At 51.2% G+C, this 10,044-nt stretch overlaps 1 protein-coding gene and 1 pseudogene across 10 annotated transcripts in view; one reads left to right on the top strand and one right to left on the bottom strand.

Moving 5' to 3' along the window:
- Window positions 1–8,844, bottom strand: part of ANKDD1A (ankyrin repeat and death domain containing 1A) — a 46,120-nt gene extending 37,276 nt beyond the window's left edge. For 3 of the 10 annotated variants that reach the window (XM_074392814.1, XM_074392813.1, XM_074392810.1), the window contains exons 1-2: window positions 2,799–3,927; window positions 877–975 (exon numbers count right to left, since the gene is read on the bottom strand). In XM_074392814.1, coding sequence (XP_074248915.1) covers window positions 877–975; window positions 2,799–2,993 — 294 coding nt within the window. In that variant the 5' untranslated portion in view covers window positions 2,994–3,927. Of the gene's footprint in view, window positions 1–876; window positions 976–2,798; window positions 3,953–8,792 lie in introns of those variants that run through there. The other 7 variants (XM_074392811.1, XM_074392812.1, XM_074392809.1 and 4 more) reach the window with 7 other exon arrangements.
- On the top strand, window positions 4,818–5,606 carry LOC101038923 (phosducin-like protein 3 pseudogene; annotated as a pseudogene).
- Window positions 8,845–10,044: the final 1,200 nt, after the last annotated feature.

Consider the following 10,044-nt stretch of genomic DNA (forward strand, 5'->3'; position numbering starts at 1 on the left):
AAAGCTGTAAGTATATCCCTTTCAAATGTCATTTTTAGATTCAGCCCATTTCCCAAACCTGTAGAAATAATTTTGTAGACCCCATTACTCTTCAGTGCTCTCTCTCAGCAATACATTGCCTGCCAGTTGGTTAACTAAAACTATTAGTCTTTTTTTTTTTTTTTTTTTCTGAGACAGAGTTTCGCTCTTGTTACCCAGGCTGGAGTGCAATGGCACGATCTCGGCTCACCGCAACCTCCGCCTCCTGGGTTCAGGCAATTCTCCTGCCTCAGCCTCCTGAGTAGCTGGGATTACAGGCACGTGCCACCATGCCCAGCTAATTTTTTGTATTTTTAGTAGAGACGGGGTTTCACTATGTTGACCGGGATGGTCTCGATCTCTTGACCTCGTGATCCACCCGCCTCGGCCTCCCAAAGTGCTGGGATTACAGGCTTGAGCCACCGTGCCCGGCCTAAAACTATTAGTCTTTATCCAAGACTTTGAAGTGTTAGCCAGGGCAGAGCCCCGCAGCATATCATGAGAAACTTTCCTCCTGGAGCCTTTGCTAATCAGGCCTCTATCAATCCACCCAATTATCTGTTCTACAGCCCTTTCCCTGTTCACATGGCATCATGAGGGACTGAAAAGGCTCAGATAACCAGAAGGCCCTTGAGAGTGGAAAACTTTTCATTAATGTACAGGAGGAAAGCAGAATCAGTGCAGTGTCCCTGGCGCCTGAACTCTTTGACTCCCTGCCACTCTGCACCTGAATGTCTGCATCTTGGCAACAATCTCAGCAACCGGCTCATAGACCCAGAGAGACCTCCAGTGCCCCCCACCACCTGAGACAGACAGAAAGACACACACACACAGACGTGCCTCCGTGAGGGCCCCTACCGCATCCTCCTCGTCCACAGCAGCCTCGTGCTCCAGGAGCAGACGCACAGCCTGCTCGTGCCCTGAACCTGCAGCCCAGTGCAGGGCTACCCTGCCAACCTGCCCGGAGGGAGATGACACTTGTCAGGTGCAGCTGCCACCTGGCTGCCTGGACCACCTCCCACACCCTACCCCAGGACAGCTGCTCTGCAGGCTGGAAGGGTCTTTGCTGGCTCTGGTGACCAGCTGGTTGGGAACGCAGCCCCATCCTGCCCCATGCTCCTCTCCAACCTGGCCACCAAGGCTGCTAACATAGTAAAATGACTGGACCCATCAGTCCCCACCTCAAACTCTTCACAGTTTCCCGTGGCTTTCAGGATAAACTCTTAACCCGGGGGATGCTGAGGCTCTGCATGCTCTGGTGCTGCCCACCACTGCTTCACAGAAATGTCAAGCAGCTTCCCGCCTCTAGGCCTTTTCCTGCTGTTCTCCCTGCTGGGCAGCCAGCCCTGTGTGGCCAAGGATTATCCTCCAAGTCCCTGAGAGGCACCAGAGTGCCTGGGTTCTGTCCCCTTCTGTCTCTCAGAACAGGGCTGAAGGGGCCTGATGCCCCACCTCATTCTCAGGCAGTTCATCACATCATCCAAGTAGGCTGGGGAGAAGCCAGCCTGTGTCCCCTGTGCTCGCTTCTCCTGTCTGTAGTTTTCACCTTATGAGGGGACAATGAAAGGAAGCACTAGTTTTCTGTGTGGTCTCCGGCAAGCCACATCCCCTCTCTGGAGCCCAGCTGTTCCTTCCTTCCTCAGGGCTTCTGCCCAGGCCATTCCCTCTGCCTGGAATACCACCCTTCACCTGGCTCCACAAAAATGCCACTTTCAGCAGGGTGAGGTGGCTCACACCTGTAATCCCAGCACTTTGGGAGGCCGAGGTGGGAGCACCATTTGAGTCCAGGAGTTTGAGACCAGCCCAAGCAACATAGCAAGACCCCTATCTCTAGGAAAAATACAAAAATTAGCCTGGCATGGTGGTGCGTGCCTGTAGTCTCAGCTACTGGGGAGGCTGAGGTGGGAGGATCACCTGAGCCCTGGAAGGTCAAGGCTGCAGTAAGCTGTGATTGCTCCACTGCACTCCAGCCTGGGCGACGTGAGTTCCTGTCTCAAGAAAAAGAAAAAAAGCCACTTTCTGCTGAGCGCGGTGGCTCACACCTGTAATCCCAGCACTTTGGGAGGCTGAGGTGAGCGGATCACCTGTGGTCTGGAGTTTGAGACCAGCCTGACCAACATGGGGAAACCCCATCTCCACTAAAATTCAAAATTAGCCAGGCCTGGTGGCACTTGCCTGTAATCCCAGCTACTCAGGAGGCTGAGGCAGGAGAATTGCTTGAACCTGGGAGGCAGAGGTTGTGGTGAGCCAAGACCACACCATTACACTCCAGCCTGGGCAACAAGAGCAAAACTCCATCTAAAAGAAAAAAGAGAAAGAAAAAAAAGCCGCCTCCTTGGGAGGCTTTTCCTCACCCTCCTGCACACACTCTTATGACAACTTGTCACAGAGGGAATGAAAAGTGTGTGGGATGCTTTGTGTAATGTCTCTCCTCCGATTTTGCCCATCTGCCAACTTCTGGCTACTGACCTTTGACCCTGGCCCTCCTGTCTCTAACCTCCCTTTCTTGGGTATACCTCTCAGATGGGTCCCAGAAGTTAATAGTGTGACCTCTGGAATTGCTCAAGCCTGGCTTGGAATCCTGATCCTGACCTTGGGTGGGACCCAACCACTCTAAGCCTCAGATTCCTGGAGACAATGCAGGCCCTGAGGACAGAGCCTGAGCCTCTGTGCAAGTTAACACAGCCAATGTGCCTTCCTGTAGCTCAAATGAACTGTTCAATGTACTGGCATTATCATGACACTATCCCAGGTGTCAGGATTCAGAGCCCATTACGCACGTGGTTTCTGGCCCTGGTGTTAACCCTCCTCCCAATCAACTCCTGCATCCTGCTGACGTTGTTCCGACGGGCGGCCTCATGGAGCTGCCTCTCCAGAGGAAGCACTGGGGGGAGAAAATGGGGTGCAGGATGAGGGGAAGGATCCCCCACACTGCGGACAGGAGAGGTAAACAGTCCATTCCCACTCCTGAACATTTCCGCGGTAGGGGTCTTTCAACTGAAAACGGGGGCAGAGCGGCATGGCCCTCCTCTCTCTCAAGGTCAGGGTCCTCCCCAGACAGGCTGCTCTTCCTCACTAACTCACCCCGCAGCCACGCAAGATGAGAGAGGAGAGAAAGGCCATCCACAGCAGCATAAATATGTGCCCCATTATCCAAGTTTCATGTGCCCTCCCGAGAGCTGTTTCTTGGGGAAGGAATAAAACGAACTCCCTCTGGAGTCAGTAACCACCTTTTCCACAGTGCAGTCTAGTGTAGAAAACAGCCAGGATTTACTGAGCTACCTAATGCATGCCAGTGCTGAGTGAGGCCAGAGGCATGTTCACCCTACTTCTGTGCCTTCCATCTCCTTGTTCCTCTACCCCTTCTTCCAACCCCTCTGTCACCCAGGCAGGAGTGCAGTGGCATAATCTTACCTCACTGCAACCTCTGCCTCCCGATTTCACAGTATTCACCCACCTCAGCCTACTCAGTAGCTGGGATTACAACCATACATAACCAGCCACCACGCCTGGTTAATTTTTATATTTTTAGCAGAGACAGGGTTTCACCATGTTGGCCAGGCTGGTCCCCAACTCCTGACCTCAAGTGATCTGCCTGCCTCAGCCTCCCAACATGCTGGGAGGCTCTTCCAACCTCTCTTGCCCAAATCCTAACCAGCTTTCACCTTCCCATGCTGAGGCCACCGTGATTTTCCTTCTCTGTGGTCTCTCTCTTCTCTGTGCTCCTCTCACCCCCATCGCTGTACCTTTAGCACAGAGTGTCAGACTAAAGGGAACCTCAGAGCTCCCCCTGCTAACCCTTAACACATTTCTGTGGGTTCGAGGTCAGACTGCAGGTTAGTGTCTGAGCCAGAAGGACCCAGGCCAGATTGCATCCCACTGGAGCCCCATGCTACCGTCATCCTGACAGCTCTTGATTGTGAGGATGTCTAGTCTTCATCCTCATATCTTTTCATGTCTCATTTCTAATCATTATGTTAGAATGACAGATCAGGAAGGGTCAAGTATGGTCAGGGCCTCCAACATGGTTGGGCTAGACCCCAACCATGTTGGAGGCCCTGACCATACTTGAACCTTCCTCATCCACCCACAGCTCACAGCAGGCCCAAAGGTGGGCACAGGGAGAAACCCACAAAACTCTGCTTCTGAGCCAGACATGGTGGCTCAGGCATGCAATCCCAGCACTTTGGGAGTCCAAGACAGGAGGATTGCTTGAAGCCAGGAGTTCAAGACCAGCCCGGGCTACAAAGCAAAACCCCCAGCTCTACAAAAAAAAAAAGTTTAAAAAAAAATTATCCAGGTGTAGTGGCACTTGCCTGTAGTCATAGCTACTCAGGAGGCTGAGGCAAAAGGATTCTTTGAGCCCAGTGGTGCAATTATAGCTGCCAATAAGCTATAATTGCACCACTGCGCTCCAGCCTGGGCAACAGAATGAGACCCTGTCTCTGAAAAGAAAATAAAAACAGGCCAGGCACAGTGGCTCATGCCTGTAATCCCAACACTTTGGGAGGCCAAGACAGGCCAGTCACCAGAGGTCAGGAGTTTGATACCAGCCTAACCAACATGGAGAAACCCCATCTCTACTAAAAATACAAAATTAGCCAGGTGTGGTGGTGCATGCCTGTAATCCCAAGTAGCTGGGATTACAGGCATACGCCACTACAGGTGAGGCAGACTGAGGCAAGAGAATCACTTGAACCGGGAAGGCAGAGGCTGTGGTGAGCCGAGATCACACCATTGCACTCCAGCCTGGTGACAGAGCAAGACTCCATTTCAAAAAAAAAAAAAGAAGAAGAAGAAGAAGAAGAAAAGAAAAAGAAAAAGAAAGAAAGAGGTGGCACAACTGGCTTGAGCGATTGGAAACAAGATGCAGGACCCCAATGCAGACACTGAGTGGAATGACATCTTACACAAAAAGAGCATCTTACCCCCCAAGGAAAGTCTGAAAGAATTGGAAGAGGAGGCAGAAGAGGAGCAGCACATGGTCCAGCAGTCAGTCAGTGGTGACAATGTATGAAGATATGACTTTGGAAGAGGTGAAGGATCATGAAGACGAGTTTAATGAGAAGGATGAACGTGCTATTGAAATGTACAGACGGCAAGGACTGGCTGAGTGGAAAGCAACTAAACTGAAGAATAAATTTGAAGAAGTTTTGGAGATCTCAGGGAAGGATTATGTTCAAGAAGTTACCAAAGCCGGTGAGGGCTTGTGGGTCATCTTGCACCTTTACAAACAAGGAATTCCCCTCTGTGCCCTGATAAATCAGCACCTCAGTGGACTTGCCAGCAAGTTTCCTGATGTCAAGTTTATCAAAGCCATTTCAACAACCTGCATACTCAATTATCCTGATAGGAATCTGCCCACGATATTTGTTTACCTGGAAGGTGATATTAAGGCTCAGTTTATTGGCCCTCTGGTGTTTGGTGGCATGAACCTGACAAGAAATGAGTTGGAATGGAAACTGTCTGAATCCGGAGCAATTAAGATGGACTTGGAGGAAAACCCTAAGAAGATTGAAGACGTGTTGCTGTCCTCAGTGCGGCGCTCTGTCCCCATGTGGAGGGACAGCGATTCCAAGGGGGACTGAGGCTGCAGTTGCTATCACGTGCCGAACTTTCTGTGACAAATTGTCTGAATTTTTTTTTTTTTTTTTTTTTTTGAGACGGAGTTTCGCTCTTGTTACCCAGGCTGGAGTGCAATGGCGCGATCTTGGCTCACCGCAACCTCCGCCTCCTGGGTTCAAGCAATTCTCCTGCCTCAGCCTCCTAAGTAGCTGGGATTACAGCATGTGCCACCATGCCCAGCTAAGTTTTTGTATTTTTAGTAGAGACAGGGTTTCACCATGTTGACCAGGATGGTCTCGATCTCTCGACCTCGTGATCCACCCACCTTGGCCTCCCAAAGTGCTGGGATTACAGGCTTGAGCCACGGCGCCCAGCCCTGAGTTTTTTAAAAAAGGAAAAAGCAAGAATGAATCCTTCTGATTTTTAGTTTTGTACAAATTATGTTTTAAATCTTTACATTTTGGAAATAATCATTGCTGGAAATTCTGTTAAATATTTTACAACTTTTTAAATTATAGTATTTCCTCTAAAAAAAAAAATTAAAAGCCGGGCGCGGTGGCTCAAGCCTGTAATCCCAGCACTTTGGGAGGCCGAGGCGGGTGGATCACGAGGTCGAGAGATCGAGACCATCCTGGTCAACATGGTGAAACCCCGTCTCTACTAAAAGTGCAAAAAAATTAGCTGGGCATGGTGGCACGTGCCTGTAATCCCAGCTACTCAGGAGGCTGAGGCAGGAGAATTGCCTGAGCCCAGGAGGTGGAGGTTGCGGTGAGCCGAGATCGCGCCATTGCACTCCAGCCTGGGTAACAAGGGCGAAACTCCATCTCAAAAAAAAAAAAAAAAAAATTAAAACTAGCTCTTGGTATGGTAAAAAAAAAAAAAAAAAAAAAAAAAAAAAAAAATCTCTGCTTATACAAGCAGAGATACCACAGAGAACAAATATTTGCTGGCCCTTTGCATAGTCACTTCAGGGCAAGTGACCCCACAGCCTGCATGTTTGGTCCAGTATGAATGTCTGAACCCAGCCCCTTTTGTGTATCCAGGGACAGGTGACGAGCGTCTTGGTAGGGAAGGCTAAGAAGCACTGAGGTGGGCCGGGCGCGGTGGCTCAAGCCTGTAATCCCAGCACTTTGGGAGGCCGAGGCGGGTGGATCACGAGGTCGAGAGATCGAGACCATCCTGGTCAACATGGTGAAACCTCGTCTCTACTAAAAATACAAAAAATTAGCTGGGCATGGTGGCACGTGCCTGTAATCCCAGCTACTCAGGAGGCTGAGGCAGGAGAATTGCCTGAGCCCAGGAGGCGGAGGTTGCGGTGAGCCGAGATCGCGCCATTGCACTCCAGCCTGGGTAACAAGAGCGAAACTCCGTCTCAAAAAAAAATTAAAAAAAAATAAAAAAATAAAAAAAAAAAAGAAGCACTGAGGTGACAGACAGCCCGCCATGCAATTTGTTTTTCTGGATAAATTCCACACAGCCTTCTCCGGGTGTGAAGAGGATCTTGGTCTTTCTGGGGCTTCACAGATACAACCTGTGGACTTCAGAGTTGCTACCCCAGGGGACAATCACACAGTCCTGGGTTCAACTCTGGCTAAACCACTTTCTAGCTGTGTGACTTAGGCAGTTTCCTCATCTTTAAAACAGGGGTGTAAGCTTCCCTACAAGATTAACATAATGATTAGAAATGAGATATGAAAAGCCCCTGGCACGGTGTCTGGCACATAATGACCACACCACCACCAGCAGCACCATCACCATCACTATTATTTCTCCAAGGCAAAGGGTCAAATTCTGGTAGCCAAAAAAAGCTGCCAATTCAAGTATGTGCTTACAGAGACCTGGGTTCTAGTATCTGCCCGGCCACTTTTCAGCAGCAGGTTCCTGAGCTAGTCATATCCCCCTTGCAGGTCTGTTTCTTCCATTGTAAAATTGGGGGAGGGTGAAGAAAGAGATCTGTATAGGTCCCTTCCTATTTGGCATCCTCTATCTTAGTGGCAGCTTAGGGGGACTGGCCTGATGTGTATTGGCAAACAGCCAGGTGTCCCAGTGGGAAGCCAGCAGACACTGTGGAGAGCCAGGCCAGAGAAGGTCAAGTTAGAGTGAAATCAAGTCCAGTCTCATCTCTTCCATCCACCTCGCCCTATGCACCCTCTGCAGCCACATCCGATACCACTGAGCTGACTGAACCTTTGCCCATGCTGGGTCCTCTGCCCAGAATTCTCTGCTTACACACTGCAATGCTCTATTGCTACACTTTCTTTACAGGTCCCTGCAAGTGATCCTCTGCCCCAGGCAGAACCATGTACCTACTTTGAAATAATTAGCATATTGATGGAGCACCCTCATCCCCAACACATCCCTCAGCTGAGTAGATGCAGTATGCCAGCATTTTGGACACTATAGGTCTCAAGGGAATCCAGTGAGCTGCACTATAGGCATTTGAGGGAGAGCCCCGGGATTCAGCAGTCAGGGCTCAGCCAGGGTTCCGAATCAAGGACTCACAGTGCGTTCACCGGCACAATCCCCTCTCCCAGACAGTGCAGCCAAATCTGTCCCAGGCCAGCTGATATCCACACAGACGCTGCTGGCCGGCCTAGAGGCCCTAGCACTGGGCACACTCCTTGAGGGAGGCTCAGAGGCGCCCTCATCCCACCTGTGGCCAGTCAGGCTCCTCTTCTCTGAGAGTGTGCCCCATCCCATGTGGTCCTCCAGCCCCAGCCTTCCGGGGGAGCTGGGGCCTACAGCACTTCTACCACTCAATGGCTGTGTTACCTGGCTCAACTCATTTAAACACCCTGTGCCTCAGTTTCTCACCTGCAAAATGAAGATAACAAACTATCCTACCCATATGGCCGCAGCGAAGATCAAATAATGTGCCTCTCATGGGTCAAGGCCTGGCGCACAAACTACAGCATGCAGTCAAGGATCGCTATTATCTTTATTATTTGTAGTTAACCTCTCCTCAGCTGTTGCCCCTCCCCTCGTGCGCCCCGCTCACTTGGCGGGTGGCACCGCCGACTCCCAGATGCACAGGCTAGGTCCCCTCGCCCCGGCGCGCGGACCAGTGACCATTCCGCTCAGAACCACACAGACACCCAAATCGGAGGTGGCCATTCGGAGGGCGCCAATCTCATCCCTGGCATTCCCCGAACGGATGCGGGAGTCCTCTCAGCCTCGACCCGCCCCGTTCCCCGGCCCCACGGACTCACAGCAGTCGGTCTCGCACGCCAGCTCCTCCTGCATCCCGCCGCTACGCAGCCCCTGCGCGCTCTGGTGCTGCCGGGCGAGGCGCGCGTCCGCGGGGGCGGGGCCCAGGGAGCCGAGGGGAGGGGGCCGTCGCTCCTCCAGACCCCTCACCCTGCCTGCTAGGAGCGCAGCGGTAGCGGCCACCCCAGTCCTGGACCGGGATGCAGGTCCCTCCTCCTGCTCCCTTAACTTGGCGTTGTATTGAGAGATGATGAATGATCCATTAGAGGAAGAAAGCATTAACCAAAGGGAGGCAGGGCCAGGTTATTTTCAGGCCCCTCCGTACCCTCTAAACCAGTGGTTTCCAATCTTTTTGACACCAGGGACCAGTTTTCTGGAAGATAATTTTTCCATGGGCTGGAGTGGGGGCATTGGAATGATTTCAGGATGAAACTGTCCCAACTCAGATCATCAGGCATTAGATTCTTATATGGAGTGCAGCAACCTATCGCATGTGGGGACAACAGGATTCACGCTTCTGTAATAATCTAATGCCTCTGCTGATCTGACAAGAGGCAGAGCTCAGGCAGTAATGCCTGCTGCTCATCTCCTGCTGTGCAGCCTGGTTCCTAACAGGCCCGGTTCTTAACAGGCCACAAACCTGTACAGGTCCCGCCCAGGGGTTGGGGATCCCTGCTCTAAATTCACAGACCTTAGACTCCACCCACATCTCCCAGCACTTGTGTATCTATGTCTTTTTGAGTCCAGTCCTCGCTCTGCTGTGTGACCTCATGCAGTCACTAAATCTCTCTGACCTTCAATTTATTCATCTGTGGATGATCCTTTTTCTTTTCTTTTCTTTTTTTCTTTTCTTTTTTTTTTTTTTTTTTTTTTTTTGAGACAGAGTCTAGTTCTGTTGCCCAGGCTAGAGCGCAGCGGCATGATCTCGGCTCACTGCAACCTCTGCCTCCTGGGTTCAAGCAATTCTCCTGCCTTAGCCTCCTAAGTAGCTGGGATTGCAGGCACATGCCACCACGCCCAGCTAATTTTTATATTTTTAATAGAGACGGGGTTTCCCTGTGTTGGTCAGGCTGGTCTCGAACTCCTGCCCTCGTGATCTACCCACCTCGGCCTCCCAGAGTGCTGAGATTACAAGCGTGAGCCACCGCGAGCGGCTGGATGATCCGTTTTTAAGAGGGTTATTTCAAAATGCCTAGAGCAGTCCAAGGCACACAGTGGGTGGGTGCCCTAGTGTGGTGGTGATGATTATCCTCT

Source organism: Saimiri boliviensis, chromosome 2, assembly GCF_048565385.1.
Source record: "Saimiri boliviensis isolate mSaiBol1 chromosome 2, mSaiBol1.pri, whole genome shotgun sequence".
Taxonomy (NCBI): Eukaryota; Metazoa; Chordata; class Mammalia; order Primates; family Cebidae; genus Saimiri; species Saimiri boliviensis.